Source organism: Schistocerca gregaria, chromosome 1, assembly GCF_023897955.1.
Source record: "Schistocerca gregaria isolate iqSchGreg1 chromosome 1, iqSchGreg1.2, whole genome shotgun sequence".
NCBI classification, from domain to species: domain Eukaryota; kingdom Metazoa; phylum Arthropoda; class Insecta; order Orthoptera; family Acrididae; genus Schistocerca; species Schistocerca gregaria.
This window is the reverse complement of record NC_064920.1, coordinates 1,072,903,930-1,072,928,617: the sequence shown is the minus strand read 5'-3', so window position 1 is coordinate 1,072,928,617 and position 24,688 is coordinate 1,072,903,930. Positions and strand designations below refer to the sequence as shown.

Here is a 24,688-nt window from a genome sequence, read left to right as displayed (position 1 = left end):
AACTAATGCAGGCAGAAATCTGGGCATACCTCGACCTTCTAAACAAGCGCGCACATAGAGATAACAATAGTCCAAACGCTTTTGTTTTAGGTCTCCCCCTGTTGGGTGTGAGGCACCTTCAAGCACTGCTGCTATGCGTCACCCATGTGCTGGTCTTCAGCTTGCGCACAGACATGTCGATGGCGGTCGTTGTCATGGCCAACAACACCGCTGGCAACCCTGACATCAAGGTGGGTACCTGGTGGCCCAACTGCTGGGCCCTCACAACAATCAACTAGTGTATGTAACTTATAATTCCTATAAATAGGACTGGAATGTAGTTTTCGTATTACTCATAAGCTTATGTAAGTTGGGTTTAGCATATGTGTTCAATGGTTCAACATACTGACGGTACAGTAAGGCCCTCCTTCTGTATGTGAGAGGTTCTAGTCCAATTGGTTTATCATTCCTTTACCATGACTCACACACAACCGTGTGATCTTTCTGAAAAGTAGCATTGTATGTTTTTAATAATAAATCACTACTGAGACTTGTCTCTGGTAAAAGTTGTGACGTTTTCTATACGTGGATTCAGTGAAAACTAATTTTGGCTCCACATTCAACGCTGTTACATATTCACCTTATGAATTGCATTAATAATGTATAATTAAATAAACTGGTGGCAGTCCTTTCCAGAGTCTGGCCTCAGAGTTCACTTGCGCTAAGTGCTATTTGCCATGTAACTACTAATCAGTCATAAAATGTCTCCATATCACAATATTTATTGCATAAACAAAACTCACAAAAGATTTCCACAAAAACAACAGACACTGGCCATGTTTTCTCATTGCTTAAAACCTATTATTAGAGGGCCTACACTGAAACAAGAGTATTGTAAGTCTATATGACCTACCACAACGTCATTTCACTCTGAGCCCCCTTCTGCCATCTCTCTAAAATTTATTTAAAGATGTGCCTCGCCGCACCAGTTTAGGAAATGCGAGAACACAAAAACAAAATATAAGGATATACTTTATAGTAGAATGAAGGTGACTGGAGTTCAGTGATATTTCACTTCAAATTAGTCTTAATTCAAAGGAAATTCTCCTTTTTATATGAAATTAAGAAGGATAGGGTATATAATGTGGTAGCAACCTTCTTTGAGCCAGCTGTTCTTTAATCGACCCATTCTGTCATACGAGCAAAGCTAAATAAATGGCACTGTTGGTCCAGATTATCCCACTCCTCATCGGCGATACGACGTAGATCCCTCTGAGTGGTTGGTGGATCACGTCGTCAGTAAATAGCTCTTTTCAATCTATCCCAAGCATGTTCGATAGGGTTCAGGGTTGTTTACATCTTTGGGCGGGTTTAGCACCATCTCTGAAAAGTCAAAGGGACTGTGTCTGTGATACAATATCCACAGTCAACGTCTATCTTCAAGAGTCCTGGAAACCGGGGTGATGGAAAACTTTTTTTGATGTGTGTGTACTCCATTTTATACAGAACCACAAAATTGCTATAGAATGGACTAGGAGAATGAAACTAGTTGTGAACAAATAGTATTAGTACAGCAAAAGTGGAAAACCTCAATTCTTTTCGTAAATTTATTGCTGTGGTACAGGCTATGTGAAAACTTAAGAAAAAAGTTTTGCAGTTAGCCAAATGAGTAGATACCTCATGAAACCTGTTATCCTGTTTTGATCTCTAGTTATTACAGATTCTCAATTCATGCTAAAAGAACATGGTGTGATGAGTTTAACTGATTACAGCATTAGGAACATGTTTTATTTACATGTATCCTAAAACAATTTCTGAAGGATTGTATGGTATCTACGGAATCAGCAAGCACTCAACAATATTTTGCTGCTGTTATATACCTGTCTTACGTATAAAAAATGAAATTTACCTGCCGTCAACTTAGATAAGAGCAGAATAATCTGTTGCTACATGTCGAAGTCGATCTTGATCCAGTTTTCGATAATCTATTATGAAATTCTATCTGAAAGAGGAATGTAGTTCCCCGAAAAATGTGTGAAATAAAATAGTTGGCAAATGGAACGTGTACGTAGACAGTTGTTTCAGGTCATGACGCATGTCAAGTTACTCTTGCATCAACGCACTGCTACTTGGACGACCAGTTGAACCAAATGGATACTTTTTTTGAAAAAATGTTAAATAGAACGTGGATAATAGAGTACAGTCCAATTAAATTAGTCGATGCTGAGAAAACTGGCTTAGGAAAAGATGTCTATAGATTACCTTAGTTTTCAAAGAAGGGCTTGGTTGTATCAACTGTCCAGATGTGCTTCTCTCACTATTGCAATAAATACCTGCTTCTGTACCTCTTGATACTTGATCACAGATTGGTCCCTTTCACACATTCAACTAAAATAAATTACAAAGACCTTAATGGCTCCATAGCTGTCTCGTCATTGGTGTATAGTCTTTAATACTATCAGGCTCGTCTTGTTTACCCTCTCAGCCTGAAGGTATGCTGACGATTATCCCGTAACATCTAGTAAGTCAGCACCATTGATTTTCCATTTGTCACATCTAGGAAGAATACTCAACAATCAAAGACTTGGGAATGGCTTTGATTATTTTGTCCAAAGGACTACGGCTGGAGCCAATCTGAGACGAGCACCATCCTGAGCGCCTTCTTCTGGGGCTATGTGGTGACGCTGGCGCCAGCCGGCTGGGCGGCGGACAGGTTCAACTCGAAGAACTTGTTGTCGGCCTCGCTCGTCCTCTCCGGTATCTTCACCATGCTGACAGAGGTGGCTGCAGACACTGGCGGTGTGGTGCTAGTGTGTGCGTTCAGAGTAGCCACGGGTCTCTCTCAGGTACGTAGCTGTGACATCCCTACCAGCAAGACATTATTCGTGTAGTACTTGTCCCGCTTTCAGTACACAGAGTAACTGCATTAACACACTTCACACCTTCAATTTTGCACCCAAACTAACTCTCACACATGTCAACATGTTAAGAGATCCGTAAACAATATGAGGCACAACGCTAAGTTGTGGACCAAGACGTGTCTGAGCATCGTTGTGACACGTGATGTATATGTACAGACACATTTCATGCTGTAAGACTGGGCATGGGGCGTGTGTGATACTTACGGTATGCCTGCACCATACACAGTATCAATATAGGCAATAAATATACACGATGCAGAACCTTTTTTTCACACAACAGATCGAGTTAACCAGCGCGGCACGAGATTGTTGCAGAAGCACAGCGTAGACGTTAGAGTTCTGCAATGCTCAGTGTTTGACCGGTCACGGCTCGCCTGTTGACGGGGGCCCCACACGACTCGGCTCGGTCACGTACTCGCCCCGTGTCTGTTGTCCGGATTCCGGACACGCGGATAACCGAGCGTGACCGGTCACCGCTGACGTCTCACCTCGCCTCGCTCTGGGTCGCTGCACTCTACTGTACAAATCCAACGCCTCTCTCTCTCTCTCTCTCTCTCTCTCTCTCTCTCTCTCTCACACACACACACACACACACACACACACACACACACACACACACACACAATGTATTTATCTCTGTCTCTCTTTCAATACAAAAGTAACGTTTCCAAGAACAGGTACGTGACAGCTAAATTCATAAAGCACTTGGAAAGTAAAATGATATTTCAATACAATGGCGGATAGAAGACGAGTCTCGTTTCCAAACAGATGATATATTTTTTCTTTCATTAATAGGAAACATTAAATAGGCGCTGTCCCTGTAATCTTGAAGACAACCATCTTCATAAAGAAAGCATACAAAGAAGATTAAACATTTACAGACGTAACTTGTCCTACTTTTCACTTGTTTGCAACAGAAACAAAATTATAGTTATTGTTGATCAGCAGTAAATCACTAACGCGTTCTGTATTTAATTGGCTGTGGCGATTTGTAACATGCCGGCTTTACTAAAGCCTCTTTCACTAGGTGCGCTTGTTGCTGGGATAAATAAAATGTTACTGCAACCAGGCCTGACAGATCTGTTTCGTGTCTGCTCCACCACTTTAAGGTGTCATCATCATCTCCGGGGAACATAAAAATGTAGAGGTGGGCTGCGGATGATCTGTTGTTCATCCATTCTTTGAAACGATCTCTCTTTCTGGGTGGTGACGACACAGTACTTGAAGGATTTATGATAATAAACAAAACAGACAAGTAATACAGAACTGATGTGGAAACGTTCCCGTAAGAACGAGATGTTTTACGTTAATGAAATATTATACGAATTATAACATTCCCGTTTCTCTATAATACACTATCCATTAACTATGCAATAACGATTATGTTAATGATTGCATGTTGTACCTGCGTAAGGGGTAGCACACATTTGTTGCACATTGCTAAGAATTTCCTGCTTTTCATTTATTTCAAGTACATTAAGATCGCGGAAAGACGGCCAAAGAAACGTAGCAATTTTATGTCTGGAAGTGATCACAATCTTCTCACAAACGAGAGTCAAGGCTCGATTTTTAATCATTTGTACCTCCTGACAAAAATACATATCTGTTAATACACATCAGTTGCACTAGTTAATTATAAATCTATCGCGTATCATAATGAAACAGTGCTTTTAACTGCAGTAATTATTCACCTGACAGTCAGTGTCATTGACACTGCAAATTTGTTGCAGTTTGTGAAACCAAAGAAGGACTAACTGGATTGTCGGTTATGTTTCGCCTTCTAAATCATCTGTAGTCTCTTTAAAGGGTCTCAGAAACTGCCCAGTTTTTCCTGCAAACTCATTATTATACGCTTTCAATTTGTAAGCGGTGGCATACCTGGCACGCGCATGTAATTCAGGAATTCAATTTAATAACTGTGGGTTTCATCTGGATCTGAAATGGAATCGATCGAATTACGTGAATGCAACTTAGCAGGGATCTGACAATGAATTTTTATGTTCATATTGTCTAAGTCCTCATTTCTCGCTCCCAAAATGGCATGTCTGCTCATCCATAGTTTTTGTAATTTGCAGAAATATTGCGAAACACTTTCGTTACCAATCTTCATACAGTGCTGCGAATCCACAAAATTAGATGGAAACGCAATGAGGCCAGTGGAAGCGTCAGCAGGAATTTTTCCACTACCAGTCTCTGATAATTGCTTGGAAAACACTTTCGGGGCACCCTTATTACATAACGGAACTCGCATATTCGTTGTTAACTTGAGACTTATCACTTGTCTGTTCAAAGACGTCCAAATTATTGTGCAAATCTTTCAACGTTCGATCGAGTGCCCACAGTGCTCGCTTGTGCGCCATCGTTTACTCATCCCAAATGATTAATTCTGTGGTACTTTAGCCATTGCTTAGTTTTTGGCGATGTTGCATGTCGGTTCATTTATAGTTTGCAAATTCAGTGGCATTTTGAGAGCAGGATGACTTTGTGCGCGAATAGAAGCTAAAAATCTATTAAATTAGGAACGTTTTACCAGTTCCACCAGGTGCATGTATGAAGAAAATTTCTCCGTACGCTGTTTTCTGCTGCTGATTCAAAAGTTGGACCTGTGTTTGCTCTGACTCAAAGCACCTCGATCGTATTGCCGTTGTCGTTCAATTTCTCGACTGACTGCTTCGTACATGGTGCGATTCGGTGCTGGTATTCCTAATTCGTTCAACATTTTGCTGGTGCAAATCCTCTATAGAAGTTCTCATTGTGTATCTCCACGTAAAATTCAAGTTTGTGATTCGCTATTATCGTACGCACTAGACGTACGATGTCTTCAGTCATATCGTCTTTGAATTTGTTCCACAAATGAAGTGAGATCGATGAAATACGCGTTGAATGACGATGGCAAAAAGTAATCGAATTTGTTGCGCGGTAGACGAAATACCAGCATCAGCGAGTGTGTGATCCCAATGAGTCTCATCCCTGAGCAAATACAAACATTGATAGACTTATCGATATACTGCGCACAACTCGCTTTTGACAGTACTTAATAATTTAAATGGAGTCGGTCCACGAACATTAACCAATAACAAATGCAGGTAGGAACATTCGTCATTGATCGAATGAACTGTGTAAATGCGTCCCAATGCGTCGGTTGCAAGTACATTCACGTATCCAGGAACTTACTTTCGGTGTTTCCGACTTTGGAAGTTTTTTGATTATGCGTTCCACGTGAACTATCTCGATGTCTCCGAGTAAAGTAGTGTTCTTGCAAATGGATCACTTGCGCATCTGCTTGTCAGCGTTGTCCATTCTCCTGGTGCACAGCTAAATGGCCCACAGTAGGATGAAGATCACGTATGGAGAACGGAAAGATACTCCAAATGAGGGGCATATCATACATTTGCCCTTTTCGTTTGTTTCTTGACCTGTAAGTGAGTAAATAATTTTTGTTAGGTATCGCATTGAATCACCAATAGCAACATTTCTACGTACCGGTTAATGGGTGAATCATGCTATTGGTTAATGGATTAATCATCTTAATCAAAATATAATACCCATCCTCTCCTCGGCAAACCATTGTGTGGTGAGACACCAAATTCTCGCCCACAATCACAATGGCAACTCCACTCAGTCTCGGTGTACTGAACCATCTTTCATGTTCGCCTACTGACCTTTTGTCTGGTCTGATCACTATTTTGTGATCATTCGAAGGAAACATTTCTAGTCCAGTCTTGAACAATTTGACCAATTGATTGTGTTCATGTAAGAGTTGTTTTTGCGTAATGATCTTTCGCTTTACCGTACGACTGATGGCACAACGCTCATTGATTTCATCATTAGGATTTCGGAGGAAATAAATCTGAAGAAAAACGGATCAGCACTTACTGGCGGCAATAATGTTCCTGCACGATGGTGAATTTGTTCGTTGATGTGTTAATATGAAGAGAAATTATTAGTTTATGAATCTCGGTGAAACTTTGTGAATAGTTGATGTTTCTGTGATGTGTCTGTGTAGTTGATCTGGGATTGAGTCGAAACAGAATTTCCCTTAAAATTGGGTTAAAACCTTGTTAATCGATAATATTCACCTGAAATGATGTCATTTGGAATGAACTGTTGTACTTTTGTGCTCTGATCACCAGAACATTATGGCCAGTGACCTACTACCGATGTAAAACCTTCCTGGCGATAGCAGCATCACCTAACGAGGAATGACTGCTCGTCAGACACACGCACGGCTTAGTAATTTTTCCTTCTTCAGAAACTATAGTCGTGTATAAAGAAATAACAAGCAACCAGCTGCATATAAGAAATTTAATTTCTTGACCGGTTTTGGGCACTTAATGCCCTTTTTTTTAGAAGGCACAACTTTATGTAGAAGGGCACTAAGTGCCCGAAATCAGTCAAGAAATTAAATTCTTTATGTGCAACTGGTTGCTTATTATTTCATTGTTTACACAACCGCAGTGCATGTAGTGTCAGTGAGGGTGCTGTCCACGTTTGGGATGAGGAGTTTTAGGGAGGGCAGATTGTGTTGGCCCAGTGGCTCGGCACGAACCTTTCGGAAACTGCACGACTTGCCGGGTGTTCGAGGAGTGCTGTGGTGAGTGTATTCAACAAGTGGCGAATCCAGATCCATATGTCGTCGGATTGGGTATCCACCCGTCATTACATATGTCGGACGCCGTTGGTTGGGCAGACCTGTAAAAGAAGACAGTTGGCTAACTGTTGCGGAACTAACATCACACGTGAATACGGGACAAGTATGTCTGAACACACACTGCACCGAACACTGCTAATGACGAGCCATGCTTGTGCATGGCCGATAGCACATCGGCAACTACGACTGAAAAGAGGACCTGACCATCGGCACTGGCCGTTGGTACAGTGGCAGTGCGTTACATGTACTGACGTATCCCGATACCTTCTTCGTCATGGCGATGGGAGGATGCGAATACGTCGTGTTACAGGCGAATACCTCCTTGACATCTGTACTGTGGAAAAGCGGGCGGCGGCTCAATTATGCTCTAGGGAACATTCACGGGGCCACCTTCGCGTCCGTTGGAGCTCATGCAAGGCACCGTGAGGGCCAAGGAGTATCACACACTTATTGAAGACCACGTACAACCCTTCATGACGACCATGTTTCCCGCAGCAGTGGAATTTTTCAGCAAGATATTGCGCCATGTCACAAGACCATGAGTGTGATGGCTTTGTTCCAGGAATACAGTGGCCAGTTTCAGTTGATGTGGTAGCTCCCAAACTCACCATATCTGCACCCGATCGAATACATCGGCGATGTGACTGAACATGGCGTCAGAGGTCATGCCTCGCTTCCCGGAATTCACGAAAATTAGGTGACTTTTTTGTACAAATGTGGTGTCAGTTCCCTCCAGCGACCTACCACGGCCTCACTGCTTTCAAGCCCTTATGCTGCACCGCTATTATCCGTGCCAAAGATGGACGTACTGGCTATTGGTTAGATGGTCCTAATATTTCGGCTGATCAGTGTATATTCTGCAAGACATTCTTCGATGGAGGTTCTTGGCCAGAAAGCAATGATGCCAGTGGCACTGGATGTAGTGTCAATTCCGGTAATTTGACCTTTCCGATCGCACAACATAATCCTGATGGTTCATTTTGAAATCTCAAAGCATTGCAATATTGACAGACATTGTTCCGAAGTCTACCAGTACATAAGCGACGTAATCGATGGTTGGATGGTACCTGAACGTCAAACTTTCAACTCGAAACTACGTTTGGCCGTCCGTTTGGTCAACGTGCGTGGGATCTAACTGAGCGGGTCGAACTTGACTGTATCCATTGTTCCGGAGTCCCAGTAGATCGCGTTCGAGAATTTTTTGTTCGGTTTGCCTCCAAGCGCTGGCTACGATCTTCGTCAGACTCATTGAGTCGACAACCATGCTGTTGATTCGCCTTGCGTGTACTTCGATCGACATTTCAACGCCTCACTGGTGGAATTTTCACCAAAGAAATAAACCACGAACAGAAATGAAATGTTTGCAGGACACCATGTTAACACAACCTGATATCAATTAGTTTTGTTATATTTTATTTTATGAGCAGTACACCATGTTAACACAACCTGATATCAATTAGTTTTGTTATATTTTATTTTATGAAATAAATTGACAGCAGAGCTCTCAAATCGAACAGCACATTTCTTTCATAGAGATTTTCATACAAAAATACCATCGAAATTGCCGACTTTTCCGGTGGATTTTCCACACATTTTCTTTCATACAAACCTTGTCCCAACAATTGTGAACACAACAAAAAAATCAGCCACATCACTCGAGTTTTTCTCAACTGATGATCTTTCATACACGCGGCAGCTGTTTTTTATTTACATACACTCCTGGAAATTGAAATAAAAGCACCGTGAATTCATTGTCCCAGGAAGGGGAAACTTCATTGACACATTCCTGGGGTCAGATACATCACATGATCACACTGACAGAACCACAGGCACATAGACACAGGCAACAGAGCATGCACAATGTCGGCACTAATACAGTGTATATCCACCTTTCGCAGCAATGCAGGCTGCTATTCTCCCATGGAGACGATCGTAGAGATGCTGGATGTAGGCCTGTGGAACGGCTTGCCATGCCATTTCCACCTGGCGCCTCAGTTGGACCAGCGTTCGTGCTGGACGTGCCGACCGCGTGAGACGACGCTTCATCCAGTCCCAAACATATTCAATGGGGGACAGATCCGGAGATCTTGCTTGCCAGGGTAGTTGACTTACACCTTCTAGAGCACGTTGGGTGGCACGGGATACATGCGGACGTGCATTGTCCTGTTGGAACAGCAAGTTCCCTTGCCGGTCTAGGAATGGTAGAACGATGGGTTCGATGATGGTTTGGATGTACCGTGCACTATTCAGTGTCCCCTCGACGATCACCAGAGGTGTACGGCCAGTGTAGGAGATCGCTCCCCACACCATGATGCCGGGTGTTGGCCCTGTGTGCCTCGGTCGTATGCAGTCCTGACTGTGGCGCTCACCTGCACGGCGCCAAACACGCATACGACCATCATTGGCACCAAGGCAGAAGCGACTCTCATCGCTGAAGACGGCACGTCTCCATTCGTCCCTCCATTCACGCCTGTCGCGCCACCACTGGAGGCGAGCTGCACGATGTTGGGGCGTGAGCGGAAGACGGCCTAACGGTGTGCGGGACCGTAGCCCAGCTTCATGGAGACGGTTTTGAATGGTCCTCGCCGATACCCCAGGAGCAACAGTGTCCCTAATTTGCTGGGAAGTGGCGGTGCGGTCTCCTACGGCACTGCGTAGGATCCTACGGTCTTGGCGTGCATCCGTGCGTCGCTGCGGTCCGGTCCCAGGTCGACGGGCACGTGCACCTTCCGCCAACCACTGGCGACAACATCGATGTACTGTGGAGACCTCACGCCCCACGTGTTGAGCAATTCGGCGGTACGTCCACCCGGCCTCCCGCATGCCCACTATACGCCCTCGCTCAAAGTCCGTCAACTGCACACACGGTTCACGTCCACGCTGTCGCGGCATGCTACCAGTGTTTAAGACTGCGATGGAGCTCCGTATGCGACGGCAAACTGGCTGACACTGACGGCGGCGGTGCACAGATGCTGCGCAGCTAGCGCCATTCGACGGCCAACACCGCGGTTCCTGGTGTGTCCGCTGTGCCGTGCGTGTGATCATTGCTTGTACAGCCCTCTCGCAGCGTCAGGAGCAAGTATGGTGGGTCTGACACACCGGTGTCAATGTGTTCTTTTTTCCATTTCCAGGAGTGTAGATATGTTTAACCCAGAATGCAAAATGTCTTCATTCAAATGTTCACAACAATTATAGTATTCCCAAATGCAATAAGGCAATCATTTACACACCTACCTAAAGATAAAGAAACATCATAATTATTTAGAATAAATTGATTAATTTTATCTTTCATGTGTCAAACTTCTTGCACTTCTTATAAATCTCCTTCTAAAGGTAACAGAATTAGTAGAACTTACCATTGTAAATTTGTTTCCTAAATTATCTTCAGTTACAAACCAACTTCCTTATTTTAGTTCCATAAGAAATTTATTGTTATTGAGTAGAAAGGGCGGAAGTGACAAAAAGTGATTATTAAGAAAATGAGATGAAAGATATCTGATCATATGGACTTCATTTAGTGACTTACCAAAAACTTTTAGAATATTCACACTTTTTTACTGGTCTATTGTACAATCACACATGAGAAAAAATTATAAAAATTCCGTACATTATACTTTATAAAATTATTCTTGTAAATTTCAATTTGTTTGTGCATCTGCAAGAATTCTGAAGGTTGTGTCGTAAGAAAATGTTAAATGTCAGTTGAAATTCAATGTCTTTGCTTCAACTTTTTTGTCCAATACTTAATAAAAATTAAAAACATTCGTATATTATTCCTTAATAATTACATTACATTGTATGATTCTTTAGCAACAATATCTGTGTTAAATCAAAGCTACCTCGATTCATTTAAACATTAAATTCTTATGTAGGCCAAGTACCAAAACAAAATGGCAACTTTTGTTGATGACCTAATTCAAAGATGTAAGAGCTTAAAGTTCGTTTGATAAGTGAGAATTTCACAGTAAACCATTTTACGTGACGCCCAAAGTATCACTGTTTGATGTTAATACTACATGAAGGAGAAATCATTATCTTAAGGACGAATGATAATGACTAGAGGTGAAACGGATATGCAACAGCTATCCAATATCGGGCCTGTCTGGCACAGTTTACTGTCTGGCTGGATACCAACTAGTAGGCCAAGATCTGAAGGCTAGTGGATTTTCAATAAATTATGAAAATGTCGCAAAATCGACTTTATTTAACTCACATATAACTCTAAACACAAACAAAATTTTGAAATCTTCACATAAAAACATTGAGAAAAAATTTATTTTAAGAAAAGAATAAATTAGTATTCATACTATTACTGACACTGATACTGTTGCAAGGTACTCAGAGATAACTTCTGGCAGATTTATAAAATACTGGCACTGCGTCGCATTAGCTGACCACCAAGATTGCGAATGATTCGAACTGTCTTCAAATAATACTTAATCTCACTTGCAATCGTGTTTGTTTCTTGTGCATCTCACTGACTATTATTATCTTCATTTACCAACTCGTTAAAGCAATCCCAAAATGTGTCGAAAGTTTTGCGAGACATAGTTGAGACATACTTCTTTCAACAGGCATTCTTCGCAAAATTCCTATGAGATCTTCTTTCGAGCTCTTTTAGTTTCAACAATCCCCAAATAATCTGTGTCGAATCTTGGGTCTAAAAATTTGCAGTCAAGTAATTTGGATCTTCATTTAAGAAGCTGAAACGACTTTCTAATCCAGTTTCCAATAAGGCTTTCGTCTGTTGTAAGGCAGAGGTCCTTTCTGCTGTTTCTGCCGTATCTTAATACCTATTTAAAACCACAACATGTAGTTTTACTTTGGATATGCAGGAGAGACAAGAACTTATTTTCGCAATTTCTTCAAGGACCTCAAAAGCTTAACTCACTTCTCCATCACACATTACTGATGAGACATAAAACTGCTAAGCGTATCATAAACAGTCCCATACAGACGTAGCTGGTTTTTCTTTCCATAAGCGCTCTAACATACAAAAGGTGGAATTTCGTCTCATGCTGATATCTTGCACCAAATGATTCTCTGATAAATTTATCTCCTTCTGGATGTGTTTTTTTTTCTATTTTAACCTAAGCTTAATGACTGAAGTGCGTACGTGATGTATACCAGTAGCGATTATCTACAGACTGGATCTTCAATGGCTCACTTATAATCCTCTGAAGCAAATTGATGGAACATCTAGAAGTTTTATACTCACTTTCTTGAATAACTTCCTTGGAAAATGTCCCTGCGATCTGCGACGGAATTAAGCCTCTTTGTGACGCAAGAGGAGATAGCCAAAATTGCAACTAAGACGGATGTTTATTTAGTCGGTGACCAGTTTTGGGACACGGCATTCTCAAACCAACGAATGTTTTCAAAGTAAAATGTTCGTCAAAGTAGAAGTAAACAAAGGGAGTTCATATGCGTATGGTCGCAACTAACGTTCGTTAACCAACGGTAACTTTCGTTGGTATTGTTAGATTAGGTACACATATTGGTCACTGGTATTTAAGAGGACATTTTGTTTGAAAAACCGTGGTTGGTTTGAGAACCGGTCACCGACTAAATAGACACCCATTTTAGTTGCTGCTCTGCTGTCTCTTTTTGCATCACAATATAAAAATGAGTTGCTTCCCACTATACCCAGCACACTGGAATTATGTAACTTCTTTGCTGTATTTTCTCCACCATGACAGCGTTGATAAGACTTGAGAGCAAGAGCTCCGTGTTCCAAGCGAGTTGAAAAGTTTGTTCTAGGACTGTTGCTTGTCCGGTCCATTCTGTCACAGATAATGGCTCATTGTCTAGTGCAATCACATGGCCGGCCAGAGTGGTCGAGCGATTCTGGGCGCTACAGTCTGGAACTTCGCGACCGCTACGGTCGCAGGTTCGAATCCTGCCTCGGGCATGAATGTGTGTGATGTCCTTAGGTTAGTTAGGTTTAAGTAGTTCTACGTTCTAGGGGACTGATGACCTCATAAGTTAAGTCCCATAGTGCTCAGAGCCATTTGAACCATTTTTTTTGCAATCATATCTGCTATTAAATAATAAATATTTTTGGTTCTTACTTCGTGTACCTCCCAAAGCAATTTGCTTTTCAAACGTACTTTTTTTCTATGTTGAAGACGAATTTGTATTGTGGGATGGCTCAAGACGATGAAGCGCCGAGAGAGGCGGTAACTTTATTAACTGCTTGAAATTTATCGGGTTTTTTCGTTGTCAAATGCTTTTTCATAGCTGAAGTACTAATTAGAAAATTAGGTTTAAGGTAGCTCCTGACCTCTGTGAGCTCGCTCTCACTACTCATTACGACATGCTCCGCGGAAATGTTCAGCCGTCAGCCGAATATCGGACCGATGAGTAGCCGGCCATTCAGCTATGAGGGCGGCCGGACATGTGGTATCCAGCCAAACAACTATCCGTTTCATCTCTGGTAGTGGCAGTAGTGCTACGATGTTTTTTTTCCTAAATTTTGGTTTACCATAAGTTTCCTTGCTATTTTAGGGTTTGGTATTCCCATGCACACATTCCTTGCTGGCAAAATGGATCCCACCCAAAGAAAATGCTGTTTTGGGAACTGCTGTTTACTCAGGTGACTTATGTTCAGTATAGCATTCTGATTTGCTTGTAATGGTTTTATGTGCGTATAGTTGCAATGCAAGTTAATGATGTATGGATAGTTTTGAGAAACCTCTTATTAGTTCAGTGAAAAGTTTGAGAAACATCCTACTATTGCGCAGTTGCAGAATTATAGAGTTCTATTTTCTTCAATGTCTCAAGGATAGTACTCTTTAATCTCGGGAAGTGTGGTATGCTTTGCGAATATGATACTGTTGACAATCAAAACTGGTTGCAGATGATATAACTTTGCAACCAGTTGGTTACAACTGCATCATGATTTCAATAAATATTAATCTGTAATTCATTTAATTTTGGGAGAGGACTTCGAGAAACGATCAGCTTTTCTCTTTAAAAATGAAGCTATAATGACATTGTTTTCTCGACATTACTGTAGGCGATCAGCTGGGAACAGTAGTAGCAATGATGACATCAGGAGCAATAGCTCAGAGCGCTGTTGGGTGGCCATTTATCTTCTACTTCTTTGGTGGACTTTCCATCATTTGTGGAGCGATCTTATTCTGGTTTGGAGAGAATACCCCATCTCAACACAAGCATATATCTAGAGCAGAACTTACTTTTATTGAAGAGTCTTGCAAGGATGTCTCACGTGAACAAAAGGTAAGATACAAGTTGTTTCTTAAGAAAAACGTATTTTTGTTGTGGATGTTCTTACTGAGTCGGTTTTACGTATGTTGTTTACAGAAGTTTCCAACGCCGTGGGTATCGATTTTCACATCACTGCCCGTATTTTCTCTCGTAGTAGTCACTATGACTCAGAACTGGGGATTCTTCACGCTCCTGACAGAGACACCAACGTATTTAAGTAATGTTCTTGGATTTAACATTGAATCTGTAAGTAAATCGGCTTATATCATTAACTGTACTTTTGTGTAAGAAGTGTGACAGTAGTTGATAGCTGAGAAAATAATTGTGGAGTGCTTTTCTCCACTCTTTGATCCAATGCACATATCAGTATTCTGGGGTGCTTTCTACTTTGCTAGTAACTTTGTATATGAGTCTGAAAAAATTACAGATGTTGTGTGGATTACCGAAACTGTTACTGATAATCAAATAATGAATCATCGTGAAACCAATCCGGCCCACCAACGTTTGGCAGTCCATATCACAGATCTTGAGCTTATGTTCGTCTAACGATGCAGTGAAATAAACATGTCCTGGATATAAAAAAATTGCACTCCGTTTCCAGAGAGAAAACTGGTTTAAGAAATTTCAAAAATTATACTTTCTAATTGTAGGGTCATCCATTTGTTTGTGAATGTAGCGCATTCCAGTCGAACAGCAGAATTTCCCAGTGTCGTACTCCAAGAGATACTAAAATGTATTACTGATCTACTGGATCCGCAAGCATATAGGAAGCTGAATAAGGACACCACTAAGAACGTTCTTAGAACTGTGACGCGGTTAACAAAAAGTCCTCCATTGAAGAGAGTGTACAGAAAGGTCTCTGCAATTCGGCTGCACTACCACCGAGGCTTTATGGATTGCCCAAAATTCATAAAGAAAATTTGCCGTTAAGACCGATACTAAGTGCCATTGGTTCGCCCACCTACTCGTTAACCAAGTTTTTGAGTACGCTGTTAAAATCGTATGTGGGCCGTTCGGGTTCTTATATAAAGAATTCGACACATTTCATCAGCAGATTGAATGGCATAGTGGTTCAGTCGGAGGACATATTGGTCAGCTTCGATGTGGTGTCGCTGTTTACCATGGTTCCACTTAATTATGTATTGGAACAGCTGGATAGAATTTTTCCTGCCGATATTTCAGAACTGGTTAAGTATTGTTTGGCGACCACATACTTCAAGTGGAATGAACAGTTTTATGCACAAAAGGATGCCGTGGCTATGGGAAGCCTCCTAAGTCCCGTAATTGCAAACCTCTTTATGGAGAAATTCGAAGAACAGACCTTAGGCACTGCCAGCAAAAATCCAAGTGTATGGTTCCGATACGTGGATGACACGTTTGTGCTGTGGAGACATGGCAGGGAGGAACTAAGCCGGTTCCACGAACATCTGAATAGTATAAACTCTAGAATTCAGTTTACAGTGGAGGAGGACGTAGACGGCAAATTACATTTTCTCGATTTGCTTGTTTTTAGAAACGAAAATGGTAGTTTGGGCCACTCAGTATATCGCATACTCTCGAACACGAACCGTTATTTGCACCGGGATTCGAACCACCACCCAGAACAGAAGCGGGGTGTTATCAAAACGTTAGAGGACAGAGCTAGAAACATTTGTGAACCTGAGTTGCCCGACGCTGAGATGGAACATCTCCACAATGCACTAATGAAGAACGGATATTCGTCCGCCGAAATAAAACGTGCGTTGAGACAGCCTCGCAGAAATCATAGTGACGTACAGGCTACTGCAAAATCTAAGGTTTTCCTGCCGTTTGTTAAAAATATACGTGAAGAATAGGGAGCAGCTTGACGAATCGAAATATTACCGTAATTTAGAAGCCCATCAGGAAGATACAGGAACACCTTAAGCCTGCCAAGGACGCTCGCAAACCATTGAAAAAATCTGTAGTGTATAGGATCCCATGCAGCTGTGGAGATGCTTATGTGGGTACCACTAAACGAACTGTTTCAAAACGCTTGGAAGAGCACAAGGGCAGTTGTATAAGAGGAGAAACGGAACGATCAGCTGTTGCGGAGCATGCTTTCCAGCCAGGTAACCACCATATTCGTTTCGCGGAGACGCAAGTACTAGCGGCCACAAGCGGATATTACGAAAGACTTTACAGGGAGGCAATCGAAATAGCCGAACACCCTAATAATTTCGATCGAAAGGAAGAGGTCGTGAAATTAAACGGTATATGGATGCCGGTGTTGAAGATGTGTACCATCCGTCCACTACTGGATGATGGCAACGGCGATCGACAGCAGCGGACAGCGGTCAATTGCACTGACGTTTCCAAAACATGTGACGTCACGCCTCGGCGCGGGAACTCGCGGACACGGAATTTAACGGCAGTCAGTAGCGAGCCAGTGGGTATGTTGAACCTTCCATCGAGCTACGGACCCCCTTGAAGATGTCCTCCACAGACGAGGACCAAACGTTGGGAATTCACACAGAATTCATCAACCGACCACGGCATAACAGCCCGGATAATGGATATGTCATACTACAAGTACCAAGAGATGATGAATATGACGTACTGTTTCGTCACAATTGTATCAGTTGTGTTGACTGGCTCGAAAGGAGATGTACACTGAGATGACAAAAGTCATTGGATAGCAATATGCACCTACACTAATGCGGATAGTATCACGGACACAAGGAATAGAAGGGCAATGCATTGGAGGAGCTATCATTTGTGCTCAGGTGATTCACGTGAAAAGGATGGCCGCACTGAAGGGATTGTTATTTGGAGCTAGACGCATGAAATATTCCACTTCGTAAATCGTTAAGGAATTTAATCTTTCGAAATCCATATTACATTCCAGGCTTTACATGTCACCACAGACAACGCAGTGGGGGTTTGCTTCACTTAAGGACCGAGAGCAGCGGTGTTTGCGAAGATTTGTTAGTGCTAACAAACAAGCAATTCTGCTTGAAATAACGACAGGTACCAATATGAGACGTACGACGATTTTATCCGTTAGGCGAAATTAGGCGTTAACGGGGTATGGGAACAGACAACCGGCGCGTGTGCCTTTGCTAACACCATGACGTCGCCTGCAGTGACTCTCCTGGACTGGTGACCCTGTCGGAACCTTGACGACTTCAAAACAGTGGCCTAGTCATATGAGTCTCGATTTCAGTTGGTCATAAACTATGGTACGGTTCGAGTGCGGCGCAGACCCCATGAAGCCATGACCCAAGCTGTCCTCCAGCACCGTGGAAGCTGGTGGTGGTTCCATAATGGTGTGGGCTGTGTTTACTTGGAATGGACTGGATCTTCTGATCCAAACTTAGACGATCATTTACTGGAAGCGGTTATGTTCGGCCACTCGGAGACCATTTGCCGATTCACTCCGTTTTCGCAAAACCCGATGCCACGTCACAGGGCCACAATTATTTAAGATAGGTTTGAAGAACATTCTGGACAATTCGAGAAAATGATTTGGACACCCATATCGCCTGAAATGAACCCCATCGAACATTTATGGGACGTAGTCGACGGGTCGGTTCATGCAAATCCTGCACAGGCAAGACTTTCGCATTTATGGATGGGCAGCATGGCTCAATATTTGTGCACAGGAGCTCGAACGACTTCTTAATTCCATGCAACGTCCAGTTTCTGCACTACGCCGGGAAAAAGGAATCCTCCACTATATTAGGACGTATATCAAGACTTTTGTCATCTCAGTGTAGTCTTCGTACACTTTTGTAAAACATTTTGTTGTAATAATTAACGCTGACGTCGACAGCTACCTCTGCAGAAATAAAATATCAAAGGGAAAGGTCGTGTAAATTATGTTTTAAGTTTCTTTGGGCTAGCTAGTCAATATCTTGTACACTCGACAGAAAAAGAAATAAAAAACAAAGAAAAACGACAGAGGCCACTGCAGAAAAAAAAACTGCAGAAAATTCGGACCATTTGGCAACAGCAGCAGAGAAACTGGTTCAGAGAGAGAAGGTGAGACATTGATTAAGGAGATGTGAAATATTATAGGCTCACTCTGTAGCTGCATAGCCCGATGTGTAGGATTTTTTACGTAACTGACTGGAAGATGGCGCTCCACAAAATCTACTGAACACGAATCAGGTTACAGACGCGGCTGAATGTTCGAAAAAACAACGAGAGCAACTGGGTGCCAACATAAATGAGACACAGTGGGTATGAATCTTCTAATAATGCATTTACAATGATCACTATCTATCGTTCAGGCTTAACTGTTTAAAGGAGAGAGCCAGTGAAATTTCAGTCAGATCGCAGAAAAAAAAAAAACCACAGGCTGTTGAAAATTGGTTCCATAACATAGTGTGGCGTGCTGAATTAACTGGGTGAAACCAATATGGTAAACAAAAATTTGTCTCATACGTCTAGATTTTTGGATTTTGAAAAAAAATGTCATTGTTGTTTTGAACTCATACGACGAGTTGTAGGTTATCACGAAATGTATTCACAAAAAAAGCTTAAGGATAAAATGTTTAAAGTTGTCGAAGGAATAGCACATTTTTGTTTCGTCCACTTTTATTCTTTTCTAAGAAATTGAAGTTTGGTGACTTTTTTTAACACTGTATACATACGAAAAGTGTAGACAAGTTACAAAAATTGTATTCTTATAATAAGTGACAAGTATTACTACGGCATTATACAATATTTGGTCCAGTATGGAAAAAAAATAAATTAAATACGATGTGATACGTTTCAAAATCGTGCTCTTTAGTGTCAATTCACTTATTACATAACATGTGCGCCGTATATGTGTGAGTAATACGCAATTACTTTAAAATATCTTTGTTGTTTGGCAAAATCAATTTCTTGACGAACTTCCTTTAATTTTTGGAAATTTTCCTTTCAGCTTGCTGCCAAGCTACTTTGTTCTTTTTTGCTGATGCTTGTGCTGTTCGACAAGTATATTTGAGACTTAATTTTTTCATTATTTCTGAAATAACTCTGAGAGTCAATATATTTACAAGCACTGATGGAGGCTGCTACTTTAACTCACTTTGCAGAAACCTACGTCTCTTTAGGACACCTGTTCCATATAATGCTGTGTGAACTCTCATCAGCATTTTGTACTAGGCATCGAGCACATCGTGTTAGTAGTGATTCCATGAGTCAAGCGAGTGTAAAGAGGCAGTTTTTGTCTGGACAAAGGTGATTTATTGACTTTTTTACATTAGAAGCACGAGATCCAGGCTCTATTTCTTTTGCTGAAGCGGACGACTCATGAAAACAACATGATGACTCTCTTTCCGGGCGGGGAGAAAGTCGAGAATTATTGTCAGTAGAAGAGCAATGATATATTGACGCATAAATTACACCTTTCATGTTCTGTAAATAATAAATTATTTCCCTGAATGAAATAATAAATAAGTTAAAACTATTGTAGCTGTAAGATGTCAGTGATGTCGGAAAGTATGTTTGTATGATCTTCATGTCACGTTAATTTCTATGTGTTGCTTTTTTGTAATATTCTGCAAGGTTTTTTTTTTTATAGTAGTGTCCTTTGGTTGTTCGTGACTCTTCTTACCCTACGAAACTTTCCTGTTCTTTCTTCTTTCTCAATTAGTGTTATACCTGCGTAGACCCTTCAAAAATCATGAGTTGTAAATGTGTCGTATGCCAATTTTGAGATACACTCCTGGAAATGGCAAAAAGAACACATTGACACCGGTGTGTCAGACCCACCATACTTGCTCCGGACACTGCGAGAGGGCTGTACAAGCAATGATCACACGCACGGCACAGCGGACACACCAGGAACCGCGGTGTTGGCCGTCGAATGGCGCTAGCTGCGCAGCATTTGTGCACCGCCGCCGTCAGTGTCAGCCAGTTTGCCGTGGCATACGGAGCTCCATCGCAGTCTTTAACACTGGTAGCATGCAGCGACAGCGTGGACGGAACCGTATGTGCAGTTGACGGACTTTGAGCGAGGGCGTATAATGGGCATGCGGGAGGCCGGGTGGACGTACCGCCGAATTGCTCAACACGTGGGGCGTGAGGTCTCCACAGTACATCGATGTTGTCGCCAGTGGTCGGTGGAAGGTGCACGTGCCCGTCGACCTGGGACCGGACCGCAGCGACGCACGGATGCACGCCAAGACCGTAGGATCCTACGCAGGGCCGTAGGTGACCGCACCGCCACTTCCCAGCAAATTAGGGACACTGTTGCTCCTGGGGTATCGGCGAGGACCATTCGCAACTCTCTCCATGAAACTGGGCTACGGTCCCGCACACCGATAGGCCGTCTTCCGCTCACGCCCCAACATCGTGCAGCCCGCCTCCAGTGGTGTCGCGACAGGCGTGAATGGAGGGACGAATGGAGACGTGTCGTCTTCAGCGATGAGAGTCGCTTCTGCCTTGGTGCCAATTATGGTCGATTGCTTGTTTGGCGCCGTGCAGGTGAGCGTCACAATCAGGGCTGCATACGACCGAGGCACACAGGGCCAACACCTGGCATCATGGTGTGGGGAGCGATCTCCTACACTGGCCGTACACCTCTGGTGATCGTCGAGGGGACACTGAATAGTGCACGGTACATCCAAACCGTCATCGAACCCATCGTTCTACCATTCCTAGACCGGCAAGGGAACTTGCTGCTCCAACAGGACAATGCACATCCGCATGTATCCCGTGCCACCCAACGTGCTCTAGAAGGTGTAAGTCAACTACCCTGGCCAGCAAGATCTCCGGATCTGTCCCCCATTGAGCATGTTTGGGACTGGATGAAGCGTCGTCTCACGCGGTCTGCAGGTCCAGCACGAACGCTGGTCCAACTGAGGCGCCAAGTGGAAATGGCATGGCAAGCCGTTCCACAGGACTACATCCAGCATCTCTAAGATCGTCTCCATGGGAGAATAGCAGCCTGCATTGCTGCGAAAGGTGGATATACACTGTACTAGTGCCGACATTGTGCATGCTCTGCTGCCTGTGTCTATGTGCCTGTGGTTCTGCCAGTGTGATCATGTGATGTATCTGACCCCAGGAATGTGTCAATAAAGTTTCCCCTTTCTGGGACAATGAATTCACGGTGTTCTTATTTCAATTTCCAGGAGTGTATAAATACGAAAATAAAATGGTCGTGAAATAGATATGTGTACGCATCTATGTACACACAAAAGATTTTGTGTATACACATTGACGTACAATACCTGTTTGCAATATTATTCATACATACTTCCTATTGCATTTCATAATTATCTCCATAAATATTCAGTGAACGACATGATTGAAACCTTTTAATCATCTGAAAGCATTGTGGTATATCGAAATCCATAGCTTCCGGATCGTTTCCACATATTTTCAGCAATCGTACCAGCATCGTACCAGACGAGCCCGAATGAATCACGGAACACTAATTGGTGTGCCCTACCGACCACAAACTAAATTCCGGCGAATCTTCATCTAATTGTGCTGCTGTAGCCACGCAAGTTTGACAGAACGGTGTTTCAGTACCAGAGTCGACAATGCATCCTGTGATCAAATTTACAACGGTGCCAAAACCTACATTTCGGAAACAACGGCAATGAACCATCGTAACTCACATATAACTATATTTTGTCATCGGAACTTTGCGGTATTAAATCACTGTTGGCAATATCATCATCACTAAGCTCACAATCGGATACCATGTGCAAATTTTCTTCACAATTATTATCAATAACCTCATTATTGGAATCCAATTATGCACTCTTCTCAAGATGATTATGAACAAACTCATTCTAAGAATCCAATTTTGAATCTTCGCCAGAGTCACTTTCATTAAGCTCACGATCACTATTCAGTTCTGACCTCTTATACTTATTTTTTACCATTACCGAAGTTTATCAAAAATTGCTTTCGTAGATTCATCAACACCTTCCCCCCCCCCTTCCCCCTCCGCCCACTCCCCCCTTCCCCCCCCCCCCCCCCCATGAAGCATGGACCTTGCCGTTGGTGGGGAGACTTGCGTGCCTCAGCGATACGGATAGCCGTACCATAGGTGCAACCACAACGGAGGGGTATCTGTTGAGAGGCCAGACAAACGTGTGTTTCCTGAAGAGGGGCAGCAGCCTTTTCAGTAGTTGCATGGGCAACAGTCTGGATGATTGACTGACCTGGCCTTGTAACACTAACCAAAACGGCCTTGCTGTGCTGGTACTGCGAACGGCTGTAAGCAAGGGGAAACTACAGCCGCAATTTTTCCCGAGGGCATGCAGCTTTACTGTATGATTAAATGATGGCGATCTCTAGGGTAAAATATTCTGGAGGTAAAATAGTCCCCCATTCGGATCTCCGGGTGAGGACTACTCAGGAGGACGTCGTTATAAGGAGAACAAAAACTGGCGTTCTACGGATCGGAGCGTTGAATGTCAGATCGCTTAATTGGGCAAGTAAGCTAGAAAATTTAAAAACGGAAATGTATAGGTTAAAATTAGATACAGTGGGAATTCGTGAAGTTCGGTGGTAGGAGGAACAAGACTTCTGGTCAGGTGAATACAGGGTTATAAATACAAAATCAAATAGGGGGAATGCAGTAGTAGGTTTAATAATGAATTAAAAAAAATACGAGTGCGGGTAAGCTACTACAAACAGCATAGTGAACGCATTATTGTCGCGAAGATAGACACGAAGCCCATGCCTATCACAGTAGTACAAGTATATATGCCAACTAGCTCCGCAGATGACGAAGAGATTGATGAAATGTATGATGAGATAAAAGAAATTATTCATATAGAAGGGAGACGAAAATTTAATAGTCATGGGTGACTCGAATTCGATAGTAGCAAAAGGGAGAGAAGGAAACGTAGTAGGTGAATATAGATTGGGGGGAAAACTGAAATAGGAAGCCGCCTGGTAGAATTTTGCAACGAGCATAACGTAATCATAGCTAACACTTGGTTCAAGAATCATGAAAAAAGGTTGTATACATGCAAGAACCCTGGAGATAGTAGAAGGTTTCAGATAGATAATATAATGGTAAGACAGAGATTTAGGAGCCAGATTTTAAATTGTAAGAAATTTCCAGGGGCAGATGTGGACTCTGACAACAATCTATTAGTTATGAACTGTAGATTAAAATTGAAGAAACTGCAAAAAGGTGGGAATTTAAGGAGAAAGAACCAGAGGTTGTACAGAGTTTCAGGGAGAGCATAAGGGAACAATTGACAGGAAGGGGGGAAAGAAATACAATAGAAGAAGAATGGGTACCTTTAAGGAATGAAATAGTGTAGGCAGCAGAGAATCAAGTAGGTAAAAAGACGAGGGCTAGTAGAAATAGTTGGGTAACACAAGAGATACTGAATTTAATTGATGAAAGGAGAAAATATAATAATGCAGTAAGTGAAGCATGCAAAAAGGAATTCAAACGTCTCAAAAATGAGATCGACAGGAAGTGCAAAAAGTCTAAGCAGGGATGGCTAGGGTACAAATGTAAGGATGTAAAGGCTTATCTCACCAGGGGTAAGATAGATACTGCCTTCAGGAAAATTAAAGAGACCTTTGGAGAAAAGAGAACCACTTGCATGAATATCAAGAGCTCAGATGGCAGCCCAGTTCTAAGCAAACAAGGGAAACCAGGAAGGTGGAAGGAGTATATAGAGGGTCTACACAGGGGCGATGTTCTTGAGGACAATATTATGGAAATGGAAGAGGAGGTAGATGAAGATGAAATGGGAGATACGATACTGCGTGAAGTGTTCGACAGAGCACTGAAAGACCTAAGTCGAAACAAGGCCCCGGGAGTAGACAACATTCCATTAGAACTACTGACAGCCTTGGGAGAGCCAGCCCTCACAAAACTTTACCATCTGGTGAGCAAGATGTATGAGACAGGCGAAATACCCTCAGACTTCAAGAAGAATATAATAATTCCAATCCCAAAGAAAGCAGG

General features: G+C 42.5%; 1 protein-coding gene across 1 annotated transcript in view; it reads left to right on the top strand.

Annotated features, from left to right (window-relative positions):
- The window catches only part of LOC126281652 (putative inorganic phosphate cotransporter), a 257,128-nt gene that overhangs the window by 198,463 nt on the left and 33,977 nt on the right, over positions 1 to 24,688 (top strand). The window contains exons 2-6 of the mRNA XM_049980811.1: positions 91 to 230; positions 2,595 to 2,825; positions 14,059 to 14,146; positions 14,570 to 14,793; positions 14,878 to 15,027. Of these exons, the coding sequence (XP_049836768.1) occupies positions 91 to 230; positions 2,595 to 2,825; positions 14,059 to 14,146; positions 14,570 to 14,793; positions 14,878 to 15,027 (833 nt within the window). The remainder of the gene's footprint in view (positions 1 to 90; positions 231 to 2,594; positions 2,826 to 14,058; positions 14,147 to 14,569; positions 14,794 to 14,877; positions 15,028 to 24,688) is intronic.